Consider the following 27,647-nt stretch of genomic DNA (forward strand, 5'->3'; position numbering starts at 1 on the left):
TTGAACTGCTGATCTCTTTCCCAAATCCCTCTCCATTCCCCACCTTATGGAAGCAGCTGATGTCATCTGTTTGCAAGTTAAGCCCTTGAACTTCTCCAAAGCTTCTAATACTACTTTCCCCCAACAAGCTCTCTCCCCCTCTGCTTCTCCGAAGCTCAGCAATGGCTTTCAAGGGGGCTGATGAGCCATCATAAATTCAAAAGATTCACCTGGCCATTCCAGCTGAACTCTTGTGTTATACTGTGTATTTAAGAATGGGACCCCACACTGCCTTAGCAGTCATATTAATCTAATGTCTCAAGAGCCACTTCTCCATTCAGCAGAGAATTGCATGTGCACGGAGAGGCATGATTAGGGAGGAGTTAAAGTTTAAATGGGAAGAAAAAAACCCACTCAAAGCTGGTGCATTCAGGAAACAGCATCTTTTGACAAGCGGGATGAGCCAGCTCTTTCAGAAGAAGGGGGAAGGGGAATCCTTATTAATGTATCTCTGAAAAGTGTTCCAGCTTCATTAAATTCCTGCACATCCAAAAATAAGTTTTTTTTAAAAAAAACTACCCTAGAAATAACTGCACCTCAAAGTTTTGTGTATATACTGGTAAGCTTCTTTTTAAAATCAGGATCTTGGGGACTTTATTTTCCACAATCTAGAGGCAAAATATTTTGTATTCAACTGGATGTAGCCTAACTAAGTCAGGTGCAAGTGCTTTAATGGAAATATTACTGGTAGAAAACAGATGTATTATGTGTAGTCATTGCTGGGGGCAGCCAAAGAATAAAGGTATTTCCTGAAAAATCTGCTCATTAGCAGCAGCAACATCAGTAGCCTTTTTAAAAGTTCCCTTCTTTCCCTTATAGGAATTCATTTCAGAAGGGTGACCAGGTAAACTTATTACAGCAAAAATAACAATGTTTTATAGAACTTTAAAGTAACCAATAGAGTATGGCATAGATTTAGGTGTAATGTAATCAAATCAACTGCTGCCCAAATTTTACTTTATAGATTGCATATGAACAAAATTTTCCATCACAGGGAACTAGAAAGAGAGAGATGGGAAAGAGATTACCAAAGTACCAAACATGTTTCACATATTGTTTACTAATTGTTATGTTACATATATCACCTGCAAATATTATCTCTATATCACAATTACTAGGCTGAGAATGACAGACAGTGGCTATCTACTGAGGTTACAGCTGGGAAAAGTTTTAACTGAGGGACTCACAGTTCACACTGAACCAGTACACTCACTCATTCACCAAATCTCAAGGGAATAATGCTGACATTTATGGAGGACTTCCATAATTCTGAAATCAGCAGCATTTCAAAGTAAATTCAATTAATACATGTATACGTAATTGTCTGAATAAATCATATATTTAAGTGTTATATATCAAGTCAGATTATGCATAACATGTTGGAAAGTGGGATAACTTTTGTAAAAGTGCAACTCATCTAAAAATCTTTAATTACTAGATTAAGTTGTACTCATGCCCTCTTCTAGGATAGCTTAAAAAATGCTTTCTGGAACAAATGCAGGCTGACCTGTCACGGAGGGGCAGGCAGAGTCCTCCGATGGACAGAACAGCCTTTCACTGATGGGCAGCCAGAGCAACCCATCAGCAGTTACTAGCTTATGGGCCATCTTGCCCATCTTCCCCATAACTGCAAAGAAAATTGTGGAAAAGCATGCTATTGATTCCATAAGTCAAGCAGACCTCGAATCCATGTCATCATCATTTCTTTAATCAAGAACTTCCATTGCTATGAAAACTGACTTTAAATCTATACATGAGAAGTGCTTGCAGTCAACAATGAATTCAGTTGATGCCATCAGCAATACTTGAAGATTTCAAAACATTCATTTCTACTCAAATGTGATTGATCTTCAAATCTTCAATCACAGAACCTTGGAAAAATGTCTATTAACTTTCTTGGAGAGTAAAACTCACTGACCTGATCATTACTCTCTTGCTGCCTCAATCAAAGGAAAAACAGTAAAGGCTTCAGCCAATTTTGCCTGGTCTACAGCCAAATGTTTTGAGAAATTTGTTCATGCTGGCACCTACATTAGGGCCATAAGAAACTATGAGGTGTTGTTCTTGTTGTCATTTTAATTGTTTAAAACTTTATATACTTGCTGTTATATTATTTATTGCCTTAGCTTATTCATTCATTTTAATTATACACTGTAATTTTAATTTTTACACCATAAATGGTATCCAAATAAATATAAATAACACATCTTAGGATGTTAAAAAGTGCTGCCCCAAATTTCCATTTCCCCCAAAAAAGAAACAGAAAAAAAATCCCTTTAAAATGTCTGAAAATGATCAATAATGAAGCTCAAGCTCAGATACTTTGGTCACCTAATGCGAAGAGAGATCTCTTTGGAGAAGACCCTGATGCTGGGAAAGATTGAAGGCAAAAGGAGAAGAGGACGGCAGAGGATGAGATGGTTAGATAGCATCACTGAAGCAATGAGCATGAAACTGAGCAAACTCAGGGAGGCAGTGAAGGACCGGAAGGCCTGGCGCAATATGGTTCATGGGGTCACGAAGAGTCGGACACGACTTAACGACTAAACAACAACAACAAACCTTCCAAATGTGAAATCTAAATAAGTCACTTAACATGTGACCTATCAAAGCACTTATTGTTTTAGCAGACTTCAGATTAAGCAAAATTTTCAGCTCATGTTAAGAATCTGAACTTTGGGAACATTGCTCTAAACACAATTTATTTGTGGGAAATGCAGTGATTGGTTATATATTCAGTTTTCTCTGACTATTTCTTACAGTTCTAAGGTCTCTTTTTCCTCCTAGTAGATATTTCTATGACATTACAATCTATTAACTAAAGGAATCCCTTGAGAACAGCTTGTGTTTCTGTTTGGGGTAGAAATAACTCATCTGACAGCACAAATACAATCTCACACAAATAAATACATACATAGTGAGAGCCACTGTGATGTGGTTACAATGCTGAACTCAGAGTGGCAAGACACAGGTTCTGGTCCCCCCTTAGGCACAGAAACTGGCTGGGAGACTTTGGGTTAGTCACTGTTTCTTAGCCTTACATGGAAAAGCTGAAAAACAGCTATCTACCAAGCCACACATACATTACAGTCATGATTAATTGATTAATGATTAGAATCTCACTCTTAGCATGCCAATCTATGCCAGATAATGACAGGTAGGCCTGTCTTTTTTTTAAAGGCTCCTGATCAATTTACACTGGGAATGTATTGCATTGATGGTTTTCTGCTGCTTTTGCTAACAAGTAGTTTTGCATGGCCATGCTTTCTACTGTTTTCTTTCTTTAGGAAAGAGGCAATGCCATTTTGCATACTCCATGAGATAGTTCTGGATGCTGTGAACTATAGTCATGCGTGCCCAATAGAGTGCTTACTGACTGAGGTATTTGGAAGGTGGGACAAAATTGACAAGGGTTCTGCCAGTTTCCTCTTCTGGTCCAAGTGATAGGAAGGCCAGTAAAACTTCTAGAACCTAGCAGAGGGATTGGTGGGGTAGAGAATAGACAGGGATGAAGTAGGGAGATCTCTCAACACATCATGTGAGCTACTTCCTGCTTCACCCCATACTGCTCCTCCCTCCCTCCAACCTGTTATCTGGGTTATTTTGGGGCAGAGGTCTGACAGACTTCAGAAGACCAGTTAACCCATGTTTGGAAACATTCAAAATGACAGGTTACCAGTGCAAAGCTTCTACATCGGCATCCTGTCACTCAGACAACTTGAAAGGTGATTAAAGCCTCTTGTTCCAGGCATCTGCTCACACTCAGCCAAGCCCACCCACCATACTTTAAGGAGGGTGATTGGTGGTGCTTTCCCATCAGTTACTGTTGCTGGGCAAGAGGAGAAAAAAGCCAGGAGAATCTACCAATCACTACCCTTAGATTGTCCCACAATAAAGCTGTAAGGACAGGACTACTCAAGATTCTTGTTAACTGAGGCAGATTAGGATTTGGCCATCAGAGCAGTACAAATTATGCTGACATATTTTTTGTCCACTTAAGGACTGGAGGAATGCACATTAAAGCAGTCCTGTGAAAAGCCCTCAGCCATTCACTGTGAATGGAAGGAAAGGAAAGCTATTTGTTATTACGTACATAACAAAGATGTGATTAAACAGAGTGAAGATCATTTTCACATCAGATTAGTTTCTACGTACAGTAAAAGAGGTGACAGAGAAGTATAAAAAGCTTATGTGCAATGAGGCTGATCAGGGAGTAGAATTTTCCATATTTTATATGTATTATTTTCAGCCACATTTGTCTTCAAATGGAAGGTAAGATAAACTTTGTTTTTGTGCAGCTGCGGATTACATTGCCTTCCTAAATTCAAGTGCTGAAATCTCAGATGAACTCTGAGTGTACTTTAGTTCCACGCTGGCAAATTCTAGTCTTAGCCTGTAATGGTATACTTGTTTGCATCTTGAAAGTATCCTTGAAGCTGCAGCTCTTGGTCACTGCAGATATATCAATATGTTTTCTCTTTCAATTTTTTTTTAACCGAGCGAAGCAGAAAATAATGTTATTACAGAATGCAGGGGTACAGGCAATACTATGCATTAAATTTTACTACTGAAAGTACAGAATTCCCCCCTTTCTCATTTTTATTTAATTTTAGTTTTCTTTTTTTTCTTTTTTGGTTGATTTGTGGGACTTTTTGGCATCTATTTTTCTTTGTATCTTGTACCTATATTACTCTCTATTGTGATATTCTTTTTAACATGCAACTATAAGGGACTAGATTTCCTATTAAGTTAAGACAAATCCTGTCTAAGTTAAGAACGTGTGATCTACAATTATTTTCTTCTTTTTAATAGAAGGCTCATACTGTAGTTTCTCAAGCGTTCTCTCAAAAGCTTTTAAAGAAAACATGGTTAAGGAAGTATGCATATAAGCAACAACTCTAAATTCAAGGTTAGGACATTGTTGTGGAGGAGGACTTGGATGAGGTTCAAGGTCATGGGGAGGAGCATCTCCTCAGCCCACAGCCTGAGTGTGTGAAAGCAAAGAGGATGAGACTGCCACCACCCTAAGGAATTCGTAGTGTTTAGTTGCAGACTTTGGGAGTTAGAGTTAGTCTGGAGAGATTCTGTCTAGCAGGTGCAAGCTAATAAACCGAGCAATTCCAGAACTGTCTCAAGGAGTTTCTTGGGCTGAACCTGACATCAATCATGCCAGACTCCTACTCCCAGCATGAGGGAGAAATTTTGAAATATGGTAACGGATCCCCAGGGGGCCAATTTGACCCCCCAGCTTTTGGCAGCGGTGTTATTACAACATCAACAGGTTGATGCACAAATTAATAATCTACAAGAAGCCATGAGTCAATTAGCACAACAGCTCGGTCAAGTTGGCCAGCAGCTTCCCCCTCCACTGCCAGTGTTGTTGCGTTCTCCTGGAAGCATGCCTGAGAAGTATGGAGGTGAGGTGGAACAGATGAGAATCTTCCTGGCACAGTGTGAGTTGTTCATGGATGGCAGACCGGTGGAGTTTCCTACGGACCGCATGAGGGTGGCCTTTGTGCTGAGTTTGTTGAAGGGAGCTGCTGCCAAGTGGGCGACCCCCCCCAATAGAGGCAGGTGATCCGGTGCTCAACAACTATCAGAATTTCGTCGGTCCCTTTAGGGGGCATTTCAGGGATCCAATAAGGAGGCTAACTGCTATCAGGACATCCGCAAGCTTAAGCAGGGCGGCAGACCGGTAAGGCTGTACATTGCGGATTTCAGGTTGTTGGCTGTGGGATGTCGAGTGGAATGACATGGCTCTCACTGACCAGCTTCAGGAGGGGTTGGACCCCAAACTTCGGTGTGAGCTGATAAAGCAGGGCATTCCAAATACTCTGGATGATCTCTATCAGCTCTGTATAGTAACTGATGCCAGGCTGGAGGACTTAAAGCAATATTTGCCTTCCAATCCTCTTACTGCCTCGCAGTCTCCTCAGGCAGTCCTATCTCCTCCTTGTGTCGCAACAGCAGAACTGGCAGAGGGGGAGCCAATGCAAATAGGAGCTGCTAGAAAGGCAGTTTCGGGAGAGGAGAGGCAAAGGAGGAGAGATCTAGCCTCTGTTTTTACTGCAGAGCCCCAGGGCATATGGCGAGAGCATGTCCGGCAAGGAATGTGCCGGCGGGGGCCAAGCGCATGCAGCAATCCTCCACCAAGCGTGCAGATTCAGTCCCGGTGCCACAGCAGGGAAACTTGCAGAGCCCCTCTCTTCAGAGCTCGCGGGGGAGGGCATCAAGCAATTAAGGAGAGCTCATTCTGGTGACAACAGGCAGGCGTTCATTCTAGTGCCCATCACAGTAACCTTGTGTCAGCACCACAAGGCACTGGGAGCCATCCTCCCCATTTCCAAGGGAAACATCCAGGCGGGGGGAGGGGGTTTACCTGCCAAGTATGCTGATTTTGCAGATCTTTTTGGAGAGGAGGCGGGTACTGCTCTACCCCGCTACCTAGAGACTGTGATTGCACAATTGATTTGAAGCCAGGGGCAAAGATCCCAGCCAAGCAGCAATATCCCATATCTGCAAAAGAGTTAGCTATTCTCAAGGAGTACCTGGATGTGAATTTAAAGAAAGGTTTTATCAGACCATCAAAGTCACCAGCTTCAGCTCCCACATTTTTTGTGCCTAAGAAACCAGACCCACAGGCTTTGGGGTCTGGGTCTAGCGGGGGAACTCCCATGCGCACAGTCCATGATTACAAGGAGCTAAATAAGGTAACCATAAGGGATCATTATCCACCGCCAATGATATCAGATCTTTTAGACCAGTTGCAGAAAGCCCACATTTTTACAAAGCTAGACCTTAGAAATGCGTACAACTTCATTCGTGCCAAGGAGGGGCATGAGTACCTGACTGCCTTTGATACAAGGTATGGAAAATATGAATACAAAGTGATGCCGTTTGGCTTTCTAATTGTGGGGCAGTGTTTTCCAGATTTATGAATCAGATTTTTTTGACATAACTGATTCCTATGTGGTGATTTATTTGGATGACATTTTGATATGTTCCAGGGATGCTGAGTCGCACACGATGCACGTTAGAAATGTATTGCAGAGACTGAGAGAAAATAAGCTTTTTGCCAAACTGGAGAAGTGTGCGTTTGATTTGCCTCAGTTGGATTATTTGGGGTTCAGAATTTCAACAGAGGGGCTGCAAATGGATCCAGCTAAAGTGCAGGCAGTGTTGTCTTGGCACCCACCCTGTAATGTGAAGGATGTGTAGCGTTTTCTGGGCTTTGCTAATTTTTACAGAAAGTTCATCCTAAATTTTGCTGAGTGGGTTAAGCCCCTCATGCAGCTGTTGAAGAAAAGCAAGAAGTCTGCTTGGCCTGAAAAGGAGCAGGCGGCTTTCCAGCAGTTAAAGCAGCTTTTTGCCTCCCAGCTTCTCCTCCTTCACCCCGACTCTTCGCACCAGTTTGTCCTGCACACAGACACTTCTGACGCGGTGATGGGGTGGTACTGTTGCAAGCTGAAGCGGAGGGCGGGGGGAGGTTGCTGCTGTGCACCTTCTTCTCATGGACACTCTCTCCCGAGGAGAGAAATTACAATATTTTCAACAAGGTGTCGCTGGCAATTAAGGCAGCTTTCCAGGAATGGAGGCAATGGCTGGAAGGGGCAAGGTTTCCCGTGTGAGTGTGTATGGACCATAAGAACTTGGAAGTGATGCAGAACTCACAATCTCTCACTCCTCGGCAAGTATGGTGGAATCGTTTTTTTTCACATTTTGACTTTTATATTACGTATATGCCAGGGTCATGCAACCTGTTGCCGGACGTGCTTTCATGGAAGCTGGAATACGTTGCTGAGCAACAGCCGCCGCTGCGCGCTGCGATCTTGCAGCTTTGCAACTTTAAAAGCTGAGGTGCGGGAGAGAAGTTGGGAGCTAGTCAGCAGGCGGAAGACCTAATTGCAAGAATAAAGGCACAACAGTTGCAGGACCCTTTTGCGAGGGCCCGGATAGATGACCTCCAGGGCACCCAGCTGGGCACGAGTTCCCCTTTTTCGATGGAAGGGGCGCAACTCTGGCACCAGGGTAGGTTATACATTCCTTTGTCTCTACGGGAGGAGGTCTTGCAGCTTTGCCACAATAATGAGACAGCGGGTCATGGAGGAGTTTTTAAAACTCTTCACAGGACTCTGAGGGACTACTGGTGGCTGAAAATGGCTGCAGACATTAGAGATTATGTTGCATCTTGCCACGTCTGCAGGCGAGCTAAGCCTCTCCACGGGAAGCCCACTGGGCTGTTGCAGCCTTTAGACACCCCCCCAAGCCTTGGGATACAGTATCAATGGACTTTATTACTGATCTGCCTCCGGTGAAGGGTTATACATCTATTCTGGTGGTTGTGGACCTATTTACTAAGATGGCTCATTTCATACCATGCAAGGGGCTGCCTTCTGCTCAAGCCACAGCGCAGCTCTTTTTGGATCATGTGTTCAAATTCAGAGGAATGGTTAATCGAATAATAAGTGACAGAGACAGCCAGTTCTCTTCTAAATTCTGGAGGGCTCTTTTTGGGCTGTTGAAGGTCCGCCTTCACATGTCTGCCGCCCATCATCCGGCGGAGAGGACCACCAGGTGTTGCAGCAGTATTTGCAATGCTACGCCACATACAGCCAAGACAATTGGACTGCACTTCTTCCCTTGGCAGAGTTCTCCTATAACAATTCGGTGCACTCATCGATTGGGATGTCCCCTTTTCAGGCACTGTACGGGGTGAACCTGCAGGTGTTGCCAGAAACTGTGCCACAAGGAGGGGTAACGGGTGCAGCACATTTTCTTAAAGAGCAGCAGGCAACTCAGCAGCTGTTGAAGGACCAACTGGCAAGAGTGAAAGAGGTGTACAAGAGATCTGCTGATGCCCGCAGGCAGAAAGGTCCGCAGATTTCAGTAGGGGACAAGGTGTGGTTGTCTACTAGGTTCTTAGCTTCCACCAGGACGTCTAAAAAACTCGGTTCGTTGGGCCTTTTAAGGTGTTGCAGCAAGTGAACGAGGTGGCTTCCTACTTGCAGCTGCCACCTTCAGTGAAGGTCCATCCTGTGTTTCACAGTTCCTTGCTAGTTAAGGAGGCTCTGCCAAGTCCCTTGAGAATGCAACTTTCCCACCCCCACCGGTCATAGTCGAGGGAGAAGAGGAATACGAGGTGGAGGCAATTTTGGACTCTCGCAGGAAAGGAAGGAGAGTTCAGTATCTGGTTCATTGGAAGGGCTATCCTGAGGCAGAGTGTTCCTGGGAGAATGCGAAAAACGTCCACGCCCCAGAGCTGGTCAATGACTTCCATTGGCGTTTCCCCAGCAAGCTGAAGCTTCACATGCTGCCTGGCGTACCAGTGGTTAAACAGCAAGCAGAGGCCATCGACAGTGCACTAGAGGACGGTTTGGTGGGCGCCTTCGGGGAGGAGAGGGTTGGTGCATGGAGCCCACAGCCTTCCACTTCCGGTTTGCATTTTATAGGAGGGAGGGGGGCTAATTCTACTAATGCTGTAGCTGTTTTGCAGGACCAATTGGATGGATTGGGGGAGGCACCAGGAGACACAGCCAGAGCTTCATCACCTGTCCTTTCATCTCTACCACTACTGCCCAGCTCTCATGAGAACTCAGAGGGGGAGGACAAAGGTGGAGGGAGGGGTGATGTGATGGAGGACTTGGATGAGGAGGTTCAAGGTCATGGGGAGAAGCATCTCCTCAGCCCACAGCCTGAGCGTGTGAAAGCAAAGAGGATGAAACTGGCACACCCTAAGGAATTCGTAGTGTTTAGCTGCAGACTTTGGGAGTTAGAGTTAGTCTGGTGAGATTCTGTCTAGCAGGTGCAAGCTAATAAAGCAACTGAGCAATTCCAGAACCATCTCAAGGAGTTTCTTAGGCTGAACCTGACAATTCTTCCTGATATCTCGCCTTACCCTCTTTCCTTATAGTTTTAACTCACTGGTTCTGTTAAGGGGCAATAAGGAGGAAGTCCATCTGTGTGACAACTATTCAGATATTTGAAGACTGCTATCATAACTCCCCTCAGCTGTCTTTTATGTAAGCTAAACATACTCAGATCTTTTAACCATTTCTCACAGGGCTTGGTTTTAATTCTTTCTTCTTGGTAGTTCTCCTCTGAACTTGCTCCAATTTAGCAAGGCTTTTTTGAGCTATGATGCCTAGAAATAGACACAAGCCTATCTAGAGCTTTTTTTTTTAAAAAAAAAAATCTTCTCTCTTTCATCTAAAGCAGTATTTCTCAACCTTGGAAACCAGTGTGCTGGCTTCGGAATTCTGGGAGTTGAAGTCCACATATCTTAAAGTTGCCAAGGTTGAGAAACACTGATCTAAAGTATCAGCAATCCATTCTAGTTTTGTGTCATCTACAGATCTTAAAAGGGTCTCCTTAATCCCTCATCCAATTACTGATAAAAATGTTGAACACCACTGGACCTAGGACGTAATGTGGCACTCCACTCAACACTTCCCTCAAAGTGAAGTGGAGCTATTAATAAGCACTCTTTAGGTATAGTCATTTAGACAACTGAGAGTTCATCTAGCAGCAACAGCATCTATCTCATATTTTTACCATTTTCTGAAGAATATGAAGTTACTGAGAAGACTTTGCTGAGACCCAAGGACGCTGTGTTTTTGGCATTTTTCTGATCTACTTAGCTAGGATTCTACCAAAATAGGAGATAAGGTTAGTCCGGCAGGACTTGCTTGTGACAAACCAACGCTGGCTGTTATTAACTATAGTATGCCAATCCAAGTGCTCACGGACATGCTGTTTGATAATCTATTCAAGGATCTTGCCCTGTATAGATGTCAACCTGACAGATTTCTAGTTTCCCAGGTTCTCTTCCTTTCCCTTTTTGAAGATAGGGATGACATTTGTTCTCCTTCAGCCTTCTGGGACATTGCCAGTCCTCCAGCAGTCCTCAGAGATCCTTCCTTCCCCCAGTGGCATAACAATAATCAACCAGGGCTCTGTTTCCCTCTGAGAGAAGACAGATGCAAAACAGGAGTTAAGAAGTTCTGCCTTCTTGTTATCACCCATTCCTGCTTCACCACTTTCTCTTCACTATGAACCTGAATTTTCTTTGGCTTTCCTTTTATTTCTAACAGACCCAAAGAATCTTTTTTTAAAAAAACAATGCTCTTTTTTTATAATTTTGTTTAAAAAGTATGAAAAATAAACAGACAAGCAAAAGAGAGAAAAGAAGAAAGTTAATGCAAAATATAGTATCAGTTAAGTGGACAGAGAAATTGCAAAAGTTGTACAGTTGGTGCTCAGTATATCTTTGATGAAGGATTAACGTAAAAAGCAGAATACATTGAATTATTTTTATATTTATAAAAATATAAACATATTTTATACATATAAAAATATATAAATATTTTATATATATAAAATATATAAGTATAAAAATATATTTATACTAATTTTTATTTTTATCAAAAAGGAAAAGGATTTTAAAGTCTTTTTAAATCTTCGAGGATTTAAATATTAAATATTTGTGGAATTTGAATAGACCATGTCTAAATATGTGATTGCACTTTTCCCAAAGAATAATTTTTTAGCCCCTTACAGTGCAAATTTCTTTCTTCTGTGTGCTTAAATTAACTCTGAACATTCTTTTAAGTTGTACTGTTCATACACACTACACACCTGGGAACATGAAACTGACAGGCAAAAAGACTATCTTGGCCATCTGTAGAAGTGTACCATGCTTGGTGAAGACAGAATAGAATTTAGTCGAAATACGGCAGTTTAAAAACTGACACATCCTAGGACTGAAGTGAAAGTGGCAGGAATTGTGGTTGACAACCAAATTTGCAAACGTGGAAAAAAGATATTCAAAAAGATTTTAGGACATTTAGACATCTAATAAATATTCAGCCAGATGCAATTGTTAACATCAGAATTGGACCATTTTGGGATTTTTCATGCTCTCCCACTTTGAATTTTTTCAATACTTCAATTTCAACACTTTCATTCCAATAGGTATTTGATTTCATCAAGAACTGTATTGCTGAGGTTTAGTGTGAAACCTTTAAAAGGGAAAGCAATTACTGCTTTTAGGAGAAAAAATGATAGTTGTAAATCCTTTCCTCAAGAGAAATGCCAGCATCACTATGACCCATAAGTTGTCAAGCTATCTATCCCATAAGCTATCTACACAGTAGATAGCAGAACCTTTCATTCCAACAAGTATTTGATTTCATCATTGGTTTTAAAAAGCATTTATGTGAGATTTTATAAGCAGCACATTCAGTAATAAAAAGAAGCGACAATTTACCAAAATTAAGTCCTTAGTGGAGAAAGTTAAGAAACTATTAATTCTTTATGCAAGCCATCCTTCTCAAGCAATATAAATCTCTCGTTCTGCTGAATATGAACCTCTAGAAAATGATTTTTTTAATCTACCAAGCGAAGATTCTAAGGAAAAGATGAGAAGCCTTCTAAACTGTTACTTCTAATTTATGCAAATTAAATAGTACTATATTTTATCAGAAATACTTATGAGAAAGTGTATACATATTCTAAATAAAGAGTTTGAATTTTAATCAAAACTGCACAATTAAATAGTGATATACTATTTCTTTCAAAATACAAAAGCTGAGATTTCTGCAGGACAACAGAAGAAGGCTGCCAAGCTCTTTTTCTTTAAGAAACAGTAAACAGTTAAATAATGGAACAGGATATTCTCCCTCTTTTTTAATTTTGTCACAGAACTTCTTCCTTGCATCCTTATAAGTTCTCAAAACACCAGAATCAATGTTTTAATTAAAATACTAAAGCTATTTGGAATATGAAGAACCTATTACTTATGTTGTGCATTATGTATTGTTTATGTGGATCATGTTTTATAGATATACTGAAAATTCTACCCCTTCGATACTTCTATCACTTTCAATACCTGCATTAATATCACTGAATACATATATATTCACAAATGCACACACACACACACACACAAATATAGGTACATTTTAATCTTTTCACCCCAACATGTTTAGCTATGGTTTAGAGGTTAGGGTTAGGGTACAGGCACATTTTTTTTTCTGGTCAGGCTTGGTTGTTTGGAATATTTGGATCAGATTAATTCTGAGGAAGCAGTTTTATAATTTTTGTGGACCTCAAAATTGAGTTTGATTTATCCCAGAATGTATTATTTGGCTTTTTGGGTCTGATGTTATTATCATCTCTAAAATTTCATATTTTAATTTTTTTTAATAAGAGTAATATCCAATGAGTGCACATTAATGGCTCTACATCAATCTGGACGGAAGGGTTGAGTGGTGTGTTGCAAGATACCATTCTAGGCCCTATGGTATTCAGCATACATATAAATAATCTGAATGAGGGGTTAGAAAATATCATTATCACAATTGCAGACAACAGAAAGATAGGAGAGACAAGACACGGCTTACAGGACAGTATCTATGAATCAGGAGGATTCTGAATGGCCAAAAATAAGCAAAATAAATTTTAACAGAGACAAATATAAAGTCCTACATTTGGGAGGGAAGAAATCAAAACTGTGTATATAGGATTGGGGGCAATATACTGGGCAGCAAAACATGCAAACAAGATTTGAGTATCTTGGTGGATAACAAGCTCAATATGAGCCAACAGAGTGAGGCAACTGCAAAAAAGCAAATTGACCCCTGAGCTGTATTAGTAGAAATATAGTGTCAAAATCAAGACAAGGCACTGTTCTTCTTTACTCTGTGTTGGTCAAAGAACACCTAGATCATCACATCCAGTTTCAGGCAGGACATTGACGAAGTAGATTGTGTCCATAGGAGAATAAACCAAGACAATAAGGTGATTAAAAAGAAACCTCATCAAGAATGGTTCAAATCACTGGAGATAGGGAGCCTACAGAAGGGAGGACTGCAGGGACACATGATAATTGACTTCAAGTAACTGAGGGGCCGTCATGCAGAACTGTTCAGTTATTCCAGAAGACAGAGTAAGAAACAATGGGCTTAAATTACAAGGAAGGAGATTTCATTTGCACCTCAAGAAAAAAAAAATCCTAATAGTAAGAACTGTTCAGCAATAGGACAGATTGCCTCAAGAGGGCAGGGCTTCCGTTGGAGATGTTTAAACAGCAGCTGGATGGCCATCTAGCAGGGATGCTGTAGTAATGGATTCCTGCATTGTGCAGGTGTTTGAACTAAAGGAAATCTAAAGGCCCATCCAACCTGTTGTGGAGAAACTACCCAGAATGAGCAAGCATTTCTCCTCCCTCCTGGAATCCAGCATTTCAGGAGATTTCAAGCAGCCCCATTTTTCCTTACTTGGAGAGACATAAAATGGACCAGAACCCCAGCACATTGGGAGAGGGTAGCAAAAAAGGACCCAGAAAGACTGCAGAGAAACAGGGGAAAAACTCCAGTTCAAAGGCAAACAATTCAGCAGCAGTCCCAGGACAACACAAGGAATGGAAAATCTTGGAGCTGCAAAACCCACTGAGAGACAGAGTCAAAAGATTGGGGGGCGGGGGGCAGGTGGGGCGGAGAGCCCAAGCGGCATCTGCAAAAAAGCAACTGAAGCAAGCCCTCTGTGGACAGTTTCACCAACCAGCTCCAGGAAAAGAGGACTGTGGGTGCTGAGAGGAGAGAAAAGTCACACACAGAAGTTCATAAAGAAGGAGTGAAAAGGGCTTTCGAAAGCAAATGGACTGAATTTGGCTACAAGAACTAAAGAAATAAGAAAGGCTCAAAGAGCTAGGAAATAGACAAGACAGGGAAACATAGAACTAAGAATACAGAGATAGAAATGTGTAGCTTAAAAGAGAAGCGGTTGTAAATTTATAGTAATAGAAAGACCCTATTAAGATAAGTAGTAAGAAAATTAGGTAGTAGATATAAGTACTGAGTTAGCACTAAGATTAAAAGGAACATTAATTTTGTATTAAACAACCCCAATGGGACAAAAATAAATCTAAGTCTTTGTGTACCAGCTTCAGAAAACCCTAAAACCTGAACATTCCAGAATTCTACAAACTATTATGTGAGGTTCCACAGTAACATATCTTTCAGAAACTGAAATAAGTAGACAACAATGATATTGAATATATATGCAATATCTTCAATAACAAGCTTGAATGTCTTGTTCTGGAAAATTTGTGACAGGTTATTTTAAAAATAGTGAAATTAATACTTCATATTAAAATGCAGTTAATATAACGAAACAGTATTTTCTATACATCTGATACCACCAAGTTGGTTTAATAAGACTTGGATTATGGTTATGTTGCTATCCAAGATTAAACTCTCCCACAGTAATTGTATTTTACTTTGAAATGCATATATTGTCAACATGACTGCAGAGATCTATTTGTCAGAAATGCACATACTCTAGGGCATGCTGAATGGGGAATTCTGGGAGTTGAAGTCCACACATCTTAAAGTTGCTGAGGTTGGAAACACTGTTTTAGGGTTCCCAGGAATTTAAGAACTGTGCACTCTTCATGTGTAAAGGGTAGCCATTTGAAATAATTATACATTGTATTTCCAAATAGAAAGTAGAGTGTTTCCCCCTCCCAAAACAATGATAGTTATCTACAGATTGAAAATGCTGTATTTACTGATAAGAATAATTGTGGATAACAAGGAATGAGTTAGGAATTACAAATGAATGCAAGCACTGCTAAAAAGCATAGATGCTTTTAATAATCATTTCTTGCTTATGAGGGTTATTTTTTTGTGTGTGATTTTAACCTTTTTTGTAACATGTGCAGTTACCTGTATTCCTCACCCTCACTGAGTTTTATTCTATGTTTCTCTTTCCTTTCTTTCCCAATGTAGCCACACCTTCCCCTTAACCAAATTTCATACTATCTGCTTCACCATTTCTGTTGGAAAGGAGAAGAGATGTGTTTGTGTGTGTACTTGCTTGTTTCTGGGTATGAGAATGGTTTGTACATTACAGAACAGAATGATCGGTATTTGCCAATGAAGTATCAATTTTCTAAACTTCGTTATCTTATTTTACTAGCAATTAATTTTACTTAATTTAATTAAATTTAATTAACCTGGCTTCTAACAGGTATATACAGTACTGTGCAAAGGTTTTAGGCAGGTGTGAAAAAATGCTATAAAGTAAGAATGCTTTCAAAAATATATATTATAATTATTTATGTTTATCAATTTACAAAATGCAAAGTGGGCAAACAGAAGAGAAATCCAAATCAAATCATATTTGGGGTGACCACCCTTTGCCTTCAAAACAGCATCAATTCTTCTAGGTACACTTGCACACGGTTTTTGAAGGAACTCAGCAGGTAGGTTGTTCCAAACATCTTGGAGAACTAACCACAGATTTCCTGTGGATGTAGGCTGCCTCAAATCCTTCTGTCTCTTCATGTAATCCCAGACAGACTCGATGACGTTGAGATCAGGGCTCTGTGGGGGCCAATCCATCACTTCCAGGACTCCTTGTTCTTCTTTACGCTGAAGATAGTTCTTCATGACATTGGCTGTATGTTTGGGGTTGTTATCCTGCTGCAGAATAAATTTGGGGCCAATCACACGCCTCCCTGATGGTATGGCATGATGGATAAGTATCTGTCTGTATTTCTCAGCATTGAGGACACCATTCATCCTGACCAAATCTCCAACTCCATTTGCAGAAATGCAGCCCCAAACCTGCAAGGAATCTCCACCATGCTTCACTGCCTACATGTTGCCTGCAGACACCATTATTGTACCACTCTCCAGCCCTTTGGCAAACAAACTGCCTCCTGCTACAGCCAAATATTTTGAATTTTGACTCATCAGTCCAGAGCACCTGCTGCCATTTTTCTGCCCCCCAGTTCCTATGTTTTCGTGCATAGTTGAGTCACTTAGCTCAACTAAGTGTTTAGTTTCCACATCAGAAGTATGGCTTTTTGGTTGCAATTCTTCCTTGAAGACCACTTCTGGCCAGAGTTCTCTGGACAGCAGATGGATGTACCTGAGTCCCGCTGGGGTCAAACCCCAGGCTGCTTTAAAATGTTTGCCTGGGAGAGACCTTGCTGATACAGTATAACTACCTTGAGTCTTGTTGCTGTGCTCAGTCTTGCCATGGTGTATGACCTGTGACATGAAACTGTCTTCCACAACCTCACCTTAGTAGCAGAGTTTGGCTGTTCCTCACCCAGTTTTAAGCCTCCTACACAGCTGTTGCTGTTTCAGTTAATGATATGTGTTTCACATATGCCCTTGTTATCTCCCAGATAGACTACTGCAATGTGCTCTACATGGGGCTACCCTTGAAGAGTATCCGGAAGCTTCAGCTGGTCCAGAATGCAGCCACATGAGCTATTTTTGGGGTCCGAAGAAGGACCCATATAACACCATTGCTCCATGAGCTGCATTGGGTACCGGTTTGCTTCCGGGTCCAATTCAAGGTGTTGGTTATCACCTTTAATGCCCTACATGGCATGGGGCCAGGCTACCTGAGAGACCGCCTCTCCCCCACGATTTCAACCCGTCCCACCCGATCACACAGATGGGGCATGCTCCGGACCCCCTCGGCAAAAGAACTCTGACTAGTGGGGTCCAGAAGGCGGGCCTTCTCTGCTGTAGCCCCCGCCCTTTGGAACATCTTGCCCCTGGAGGTGAGACAGGCCCCCTCACTCCCAGTCTTTCGGAGGGACTTGAAGACCTGGCTCTGCCATCTGGCCTGGGGTGGGGAGGGAGGTCATCAGATATGGGGTTGGCTATCCCCCTAGAGGCCCAGTGTTGCTTCCAGTGGCCTCCTGGATTTTTCCTCTTCCTTTTACTCTGTGTAAATGTGGTTTTTTTAAAAAAAATAAATTTTAACTATGTATTTATTTATTGTTTTAATCTGTTGTAAGCCGCCCAGAGTCCCCCACTGGGGGCAGATGGGCAGGCATAAGTTTGATAAATAAATAAACAAACAAATAAACCTACATATGAAAATTATGATCATTAGCACCTGCTTGGTATAATTGGTTAATCATACACCTGACTTTAATCCTACAAGATCCCTGACTTTGTGCAAGTGTACACAGTGTGCAAGTGTAAGAATTGATGCTGGTTTGAAGCCAAAAGGGTGGTCACACCAAATAGTGATTTGATTTAGATTTTTCTTCTGTTCGCTCACTTTGCATTTTGTAAATTGATAAACATAAACAATTACAATATATATTTTTGAAAGCATTCTTACTTTACAGCATTTTTTCACACCTGCCTAAAACTTTTGCACAGTACTGTATATGCATACCTAGACATATGTATACAGAAATGTGCATACAATTATGGGGAGAGGGGGGAAATCTCCAGAATTGTTTACTACAATCTCCAACGCATTCTGATGCAGAAGAATTTCCAAATAGTCCCTCAAATTGATAGTCAATAATCTATTATCAATGACCTAATTAGCTATCTCTAATTAATCACTAAATCAGCATGACTAGTCCTGCTGGTATTATTTAAAAAAAACTTGAAAAGCTAACCTGACCAGCATTTTCTTCAATAAATCAAAAGAATCAAATCTAACAGTCATAAAAATCTGTTATACTGTTTCTGTACCTATGGCTCCAGGAACAATTAAAATACAGAAATCCAGGTTGTGCTATCTTTTCAAAAGGACTTTCTCCAATTTGACAGAAAATCAGCATGAAGCAATGAACTGAAATATTTCTAGGCTGCATCTTTAAGGCTACCAGAATACTTTTTCTATCAACCAACTGAGAATTTCCAGCAGGAACTGGGTTGTAACTAGCCCTCTGCCACTTGCTGAAAACAAGGCAAACATTTAGGCTACTTTCAAGAGCTAGTCTAAATATATAGCTCTCCATTGCTCTGAATAGGAGAGAAAGACATTTTTAACAAAATCTCTGCTCTCCCACTCCATTAGTGCTTATCCAACAGGAGACAGGGATTTTTGGGGGGCTTTAACATCAGAGTACCCCAAGAAAGGCACATGACTCCTGTTTTAATATTGCTTATTTACAAGAGTAATTTCCATAAAGAAATCAATTGTTTGGAAAGATGGTTCTGTATCAGGCATTTGAGTGCTACTGCCCATTAGCGTGGACAGCACTGGGTTCAAAAGTCCAGCACTGACAGCACTCTGGTTTTGGCAGCTTCATTATGGCCATGAAACCAGTTCAGAAGCAAGGAGTTTCTTTACCTTACAACCCTGAGCAACAGCAATTCTATTGTGTGCAGTTATACTAAGGTCTAAAACATGCTAAAACGTGTGTGTAGCTTTGATCAACTACAGCATGTCATGATTCTTCCTTGGCCCTTTTTCCTTTTTAATTTGAAAATCAAAGCAAAATAAAATAATAATTAACACTTTTAATTTGAAAATTGAAAGGGTTTATGTTAATATGATTATTGTAGAACCTTATTCAAGATCAGCAACAAGCTGGTTAAGAATCCCAGATGCCAAGAATAAATCAAATTACTGTGAACTTCATGCAGAATTTTTAAATTTCCAAAGTGAACAGTAATTGCTTACAGTTAAAAAGAGGATACAAATCTTTTTGTTGTTGTTGTTCTATTCACTATAAAATGATTTTAAACTGCAAATTATTTTGAGCTGCTTTTAAAAAAATGAAGTCTGCATAAAAACTGGGGTTTGGTGATAAATGTTTACATTGCTGAAAGGACAGATTTATTCTTAGCAATATAACATTTATTTCCTCTCTCCCGTTTTTTTTATGATGAGAATGTGATCGGTGATCTCAAGAAAACTAAGAAATGTCAATGTTAAAACAAGTCACTCTCAAAAATGCAAAAAAAAGGCTCACTCACTTGCTTATTCATAGGTTGACTCTGAGGTAGAGATCCAGGTGCCAACACAGGTGAGTTTGTGGGGCTGCAAAGTTCAGGGAAAGGATTTGGAATGGCAGGCAAAGAGGATGTTCTGAATTGTTGCTCTTCCTCTTGCAGACGTCTACAGAACATACAGAAATTTTCAGATGGTAGTCTGATTAGGCTAGTTAGCATTAGTTAAAGTGGGACAGAAATAATAACCATGGTTAACGTTACCAAAGCAAGGGGAAGGGGGATTCATTTGTGACACAAAAGCACCACAAGATCTTAAGTCTTAACTCTATTTTTAAAATACCTGTTTAAAAATTAGGCCTACCATTTTTTCCTAATATCTTGCTAATTCTACTAATTAGCAGCAATGACAGTTAGTAACTGTATTTAGACCAGGGGTATTTCATGGATAGTTTTTGTTTCATAGAGAATATGTAAAAATGATTTTTTTTCATGATTTCTAAGTGGCTTCCTATATTAGAAAAAAAATAGCGCTTTTAGAAGTTTACAGATACTGATTTAGCCTAAAACAGAATAAAGCTATTTAAATTTGTACTTTATAAAGTTCTTCAGCAGCACCACATGATAACTATATTTTTTATCTTGACTTTTTCTCATAGCTCAAACTATTTTGCACTATAGCTTTCTTTTATTGTTCAGTTACCTCTGTTTTGCCCTTAAATTTAATTTACTTAGACACAAATCTATTTCTAATCTGACTCAATAGACACTAATTTTTAAGAATTCTGAACATCTGAAGTGCCATGATCTTAACATTTATTCAGAAACAAGGCCCTCTGAGTTCAGTGAGATTTACTTCCTACCAAGAATATTCAGTCATTTTTAAACAGTATGCTGGGCAAATAGTTTATTTTAAGAAAATAAATGTATATTGTTGTATGCAGCCTAGAGTTGCTCTGGCAACTGAGAAGGCTTATAAGTTGATCAAACAAACAAAGAGAAAGCTGCTTGCTGACCTAGCTTTGCCCTCAGCTTCCACTTTGGGTAGATAGCCCTGCCAGCCCTTGCTTGGGACATTCAACCCTTCTCAGTGCAGAGGCTCAGGAAGACCCATGCATCAGCTATTCAGTTGATTTCCAGCCCTGTTTCTTGCCTCCTTCCAGAACTTCCAAAATTATCTGTCAGTGTAGAAGGATGCTGTACTTTACTCTAATTAAGTACAGCCTTAAGAAAAAGCACATTCAGAACACTGACTCATACAAAAAACAAGAAATGGATTTCTTTAAAGTTGCCAATGCTTAACATTCATATTTTAAAAAACAAAACAAGTTTTCAGGTAAAAATGCGTACTGCAAGCAACAAGCTCAGGGAAATGCTGGACTAGATAAGTGTGCTTATGTGCTACGAACCCTAGAGAACTCAGGCAGGACCACTGAGATTCCACTTTCAATTTGCAGAGGCGTCACTGAAGCAGAGGGATAATGTATCCTACTAAGTTCTTGCTGTCAATCAGACCCCAAATCTTAGGGCTGCAATGGCTTGCTGAAAAGGACCACTGCTGCACTGGTTACATACCTGACTGCCATGATGCGGACTGGTTGAGACCTCTGTATTTTCTGTCGTGGAGACACTGGATGCTGCAAATGAGTTCCCGAAGCTAACAGCTGGCTGCGATTTAGCTGGCCATTCTGAAGGAGGGGTGTGCTTTCTGAATGCATACTGAAGGTGGAGCACAGACTTTCAAATGAGGAGTTCATATTGTTAACTAAAGCTTCCAAGTCCACATCATCATCTGAAAGGATATGAAGAGACAAATACTGAAGGTCAGAAGCAACAAAATACATTAGCCACACATATCTGGCCAGTTCTTATACAACACTTATCTACCATTTGGAATTATTTTCCCCAAATTCACTGGATTGTGCAGATAAGGATTGTAGCCCAAGGAGGTTGTTCAAGTTGAGAGAGATAGATGTATGTATGTTTGTATGTATGTATGCATTTAGGTTTATACTTGCCAAAGCAATTCGGGGTGGTGAACAAAGTTTAAAAATAAAAACCACAATATAAATAACCTTTAAAAAATAGAACATACAATCCAAAAATGACAGTAGCCAAGAATTAAAAAACCACAAAATAATTTCTAACCACTTGGGCTTCACCAACTTCCTGATCCCCATGCCCAGGAAAACAGCCAGGTTTTCAGCGCTTTCCAGAAAGCCAGCCTGGTCAGGGCCTCAGGTGATAAGATGTTCCAAAGGGCAGACATCGTGACTGAAAAAGCATGTTTCCTGCAAGATTCTTTAATTGAAAGAACTCAGAGCATGCCCTCCTGCCACATCTAACATCTAACAGGGTAGAGACACAAGCTTAAGATGAGCAGGTCATAAAAGCATGTACAGAGAACTAAAAAAACCTGTCTCAAAATAATCTTACATAATACTAGTAGTGGTCTTTGCATTTATAATTTACAATTTCAACAGTATCAGCACTTTTTAAATTGCCCCATCCAGTCTAAAACAATAGAAACAGCAGAAACATAATCAGCCCTGCTGCTTCATTGGGTTGTTTTTGAAAAAAAATATATGTAGTATTATATTCCCCATCTGTTTCTTTCTGGTTACCACCACTATCTCACTACAGAAAGCTTTAAAAGCTAAAATTAAAATCTGTTTTCTTATAGCATTCTTATATAAGCACACTGAACCCAATGCCCATGAGAGTACCCTATTTCAGCAAAAACAAGGGGTCATATTACACTTAGATTAACACATATCTTCTGGAATACATTCAACTTTATCAGATACATGAAGTATTATGCCATGTTGCAAGTATATGTATACATGACTATAAACAATGAATTTAGAGGAAATGGAAAGCATATTCTACACAAAGACAGCAATAACCACATTATTAGCAGTGACCATTCAGAAAGCAATAGTTGAGTGAAAACATTTTTGGTCTGGTATATTGGTCAAGAGAAATAATTAGGAATATTATCCTTGATGATGCTATAAGTACACTGATCTACCCAACTTTGTCAACTTGCAACCAAATAAAAGTACTTCAGTTTAGTGGAGCACATGGATCTTCAGATCAATGACACAGTCATGGGTACTACTGTCACAAAGACTGCTTCACATTATGATAAATGTCACGGCTATTTTAAAATAATACTGTTACACTTCTGTTCCCAAAGCCTCTTCTTGATCTGAGATTCTTAAGACATCATTGTAATCTGGATTCACAGACAGAAAGCAAATAAAAAATATCATTTTACTAACATTCATTCCACCAATCACCACAGCTAGACCAATCCATGAAACAAGTTTGCTATCTGTATGTTATTATGAAAAAACAGAATGGATATGAAAAAACTACCTTATACAGTGGTACCTTGGGTTACGAGTGCCTCTGCTTACAAACTTTTTGGGTTGCAACCAGCTCCAGCCGCAAAAATTTACCTCGGTTTGCAAACTCCGCCTCGGGGTACGAACCGGAGCCGCGGCCATTTTCCGCCGTGACATGTGGTCCGTGGCCATTTTCCGCTCGTGCCACGTGGTCTGCGGCCGTTTTTCCGCCCGTGCCACGTGGTCCGCGGCCGTTTTTCCACCCTGCCGCATGGTCCGCGGCCGTTTTTCCGCCCTTGACGCGTGGTCCGTGGACGCCGGAACGGATTAACGGTAATTACATTGAACCTTATGGGAAAATTTGCTTCGGGTTGCGAACAAATCGGGTTGCGACCAGAGTCATGGAACGGATTAAATTCGTATCCCGAGGTACCACTGTATCTAAATCCCCTTCCAGCTTAACCAGAACATACCACTAAATACACTGCCTACATCAGAAATTATAATGATGATGATGATGATGATGATAATGACAACTATGGCAAAAGAAAGCAAAGTTAGTACCAATAGTTACAGGTGCCTTAGGTGCAATCCCAAAACATCTGGAGCACCACTTGAAGACCATCAGTATTGACAAAATCACCACCAGTCAATTGCAAAAGGTAGCTTTACTTGGAGCAGCTCACATCCTGTGATGATACCTTTAACACCATCAAACAACATCTGCCTATCCCAGGTCTTTGGGAAGGATGTGATAGGTAGATAAAAATGCAAAATCCAGTCTAAACATCTGTGCAACCAACCATAATAATAATAAAATAATGATGATGATGATGATGATGATGATGATGATGATGTATATGTGTATAAATATGTATCTGGACAGTAACGTATCATGTTAAACATTTTATAAGATGTGCTTCTCAATCTACAATATCCATCAACAAAGTGAAAAGTCAAATCAACAGAGCTAGACATCTACCTAAAAATAATCTGCTACAGGACAGACTCCAGTAAAAAGATAACACTCCTGGTTGACATGGATATTTCCCAGTTTAAAACCTCTCAAACATACTGTGGCAGATCCCAAAACGTTCTTAGATTTACATCACAATTTATAAGTAATGTCGATATTTCTCTCATACAAAGGAATGTCCCTTCAGAAACCACAAAAATCCCAAGTCGGAGTTGCTATTTCAGTCATGTCTGATACTCTCTGTAAATCAGTCTCTAAGTCTGTTTCCTTCTCACTACTGACATTTAGGTTCTTTTGGCTTTTTCACTATTAACTCTAGCTTTCCTGCTTAATTTATACCATCATTTTTTTAATTCAGTGCTCTTCTCAGCAGATTGCTCTCTCTGAATTCCATCAGCTCATAATGGAAGACTGTGATGAAAAGAGAGTGGGCAAAAGTTAACCATTAACACTTTTTTCCAATCAGAGCATCCTCAGTGGAATTTTTCTTATAGCTCTTACTGGCAAAGGACACTGTGGATTCAACTGTATTTAAATTAAAAGGCAACAATTTTAGCACACAGTTGACCTACAGGTTATCAGAACTATGTATTATTGTTAGTTGTTTCAATTGCCATCTCTCCTTTGCCTAGGTAGCTCCCCACCCGAACCTTGATGTATCTACACAGGCTTTCTGCTGCCAGCTACAACACCAATGACTTAAAGCCAACCCTGGACAAGGCCCATGAAGGGGACAGACAAGTCCTCAAACCTCGAACAGACACTCAGCAGCAATCCAAGGCACAAACACCACAGCCAGACTCTGCAGACTTGACACCAATTCTGTCCCCACATCTCCTCTGGCAATCTTATTACAGGGTCTAACATGCAGCATCAGAGTTTATGTATCTGCTCATCTTTTGGTTTGTTAAATGTCATCATTTTTTGCTAAACAGAATGAGCAAGGCAATCTCCATGCCAAAAAATTAACTAACTGGTACCACTCCAATATCAGAAATGGCATTAAGATAAAAAAACAGAAACTTCAATCCACCCTCAGATATTATAATCGATTTCTTTAACAAACAAACTCCAAATAAATAAATAAATAAATAAGGCATTTAGAATATTATCAAAAGCTTGAGATTTATTTCCTATTGCTTGAAATGGACAGACTTTTTCTTTTTTTAAATCACGCTACTTTTGTTCTCTCCCCCACCCTCAAAATGAAAGATATCATCCAAGCGTTATTTATGAAAGGCTGCACCTAATAAAGTAAACATGTGCACTTTCCACATTTTCCCTTCCCACTGATCTCACCATTTGCAATTTTCAAATAATTTATATATAAAGTTGCAACTCTGCATATTCCAACAGTGAAAGGTATGCAACAACAATTAGTCTTTATCATGATGTTATTTGGTTATATCATAACATAAAACCACCAGGTGGCACTACTTCCTTTAAAACAAAACGAAGACTACCCCAATTTCACCTATAACCAAAAGTCAAGTATTTGAAAGTTAACACTTCATAATTAGCTCAAGGTATGTCAAAACTCATTTTCAGTAAACAGTATAAATTAATTTTGGGCACCATGCTGTGAATTGTTTAATTTGCCTTGCGTTTACCTAAAATTAAGAGAAACTAAATTACTGAAACCCTTTACAATATGGTAAAATTCACTAACCTAGTGTTAAGCTGTCCAAGTTAACTAAACTTACATGGGTAAAAAAAACAAAAACAAAACAAAACAAAAAACCAGATTTAAAACACTGCATAAGCCGAACTTTGTCTAACTGTGATTAGACACTTGAACCACTTGAGCATTTTTGACAAGTTCCTAAAAATGATCTTTAGGATTTTTACCTGTGATCTGCAGTCACTAATGCGTGGCTGACCCAGGCATATGCAGTGTCACTGCTAGCACAAAGAGCTGGCAAAAGAAGAATCTTCCTAAAATTCACGTTTCTCTGAGTTCCCTCCCATTCTTTTTAACGGTGGAGTCTTAGTTGGGTGGCTTTCATCCGACTGCCAGTTTTTGAGAATTCTGTTTGGCTTTCCAACTTGGCATATTTTCCTAAGTTTATCTGCAATTTTCAGGCTGCTTGACTAGAATTAATACTGAAATCAGCACATGGAGATTCACAAAGTTCTGCACATTGTGGTTTGTATGCAAAGGATTATAAAAATAATTGTGGGTAAGTCAAATGAAATTAAATTCATTTTTAAATCTTTGTGTATTATAAGTATACAGATATATAATTGTATATTTAATATACAATTAAATCATATTGTGTATGGAATTTATAATAAAGAGTAATATATATTTTTTATTATTTGTAAAATTTATAATAAACTTACGTGTGTGTGTGTGTACACAAACACATGCACACATTTTTCCCTCGAGAGATGACTGTTAAACATTTACCAGTACACCACTGCCAGTAGGTTCACTGAACTGCCTATTGGTAAAGGAGTATTTTGTGGCCAGCTATTCCCTCCATCTTGTGGGTGTCCCATAATGTGTTTTCAGAATTCTAAAGGAACCTTCTTTCTTCAAAAGGCTGGGAACCTCCAGCTTAAAACTGCATTTGTTATCACAGCATCAACCACTTCTCAGTTAATTTAGGCTTTCCATTATTCACACTTAACTATTTTCTGCAGAACATCCTTAATTGATTAAGAACTGACTTCAAGCTGGTGAACTTAAACTTCAGTAGTAATCAAAAAATTATGTACAATCAATTACATTCTTTTGGCAAATATTTAGAGTTATATGCCCACCCAGTGACTCTATTTAGAGGTCTAGAATAAAGGTTAAGCATGACTTATTTTGAAAAACACCAAAAGCCTTTCAACACTTTGTATTTCTCCAGATCAGTAGTTAGTGGAAGGAGACCTATTTGAACATTTCTGGCAGAAAAACCATTCAAACTCCATTCTGCCAACAAGCAACTAATAATCATCAATTCTCAATGTCTTAAAAAAACAAAGAGAGAACTCATAAATTAAAAACAATAAAAAAACTAAATGTGGCATATGTTTCCATGTAAGGGTCATACGCTGTGCATTAATTAGATGGTTAAGTGTATACAAACAACTGAATGTTAGGAAAGAATACTCCTAAGAGGTGATCATTGCAAGGCCTGGATGCTGGTAGGGCCCGCTGGTAGGGCCTTTCTGCTTCAGTGATATGTGTAAGACCCATTTCTAAATCTTAGCCAAGTCAGATTGGTAAGAAGGCTGATAAGAGAATGATACCAAAATTGCAACGGGTCACAGCTGGACATCAAAAATTTTAATTGATCTGAAATAAAAACACCTACAGCACATTACATCAAACAGAATTACACAGAGCGTTAGCCAGTACTCCAGCACTGATAATACTTTTCAAAACAACACAGGGCAAGAAATTCTGGCATAGATTACTGATGAATCCAGAACTGTGGCCTAGAATTCTCTTTGTGCTACCTTATACAGGTGATGATGACGATGGTGATGATGATTAGCCCAAATCAATCTACTACATGATGAAGACCTTTTTATTGAAGGTTATGAGCTGTAATCCACCACAAT

General features: G+C 39.8%; 1 protein-coding gene across 4 annotated transcripts in view; it reads right to left on the bottom strand.

Moving 5' to 3' along the window:
- GRB10 (growth factor receptor bound protein 10) overlaps positions 1-27,647 on the bottom strand; it is a 119,505-nt gene that overhangs the window by 28,957 nt on the left and 62,901 nt on the right. For all 4 annotated transcript variants that reach the window (XM_007425657.4, XM_025165057.2, XM_088150123.1 and 1 more), the window contains exons 4-5: positions 21,339-21,555; positions 19,791-19,932 (exon numbers count right to left, since the gene is read on the bottom strand). In XM_007425657.4, coding sequence (XP_007425719.1) covers positions 19,791-19,932; positions 21,339-21,555 — 359 coding nt within the window. The remainder of the gene's footprint in view (positions 1-19,790; positions 19,933-21,338; positions 21,556-27,647) is intronic.

This window comes from Python bivittatus, unplaced genomic scaffold (assembly GCF_059951505.1).
Source record: "Python bivittatus isolate LINGU-HERP-01145 unplaced genomic scaffold, Pbiv_v1 ctg000610_np1212, whole genome shotgun sequence".
Classification (NCBI taxonomy): domain Eukaryota; kingdom Metazoa; phylum Chordata; class Lepidosauria; order Squamata; family Pythonidae; genus Python; species Python bivittatus.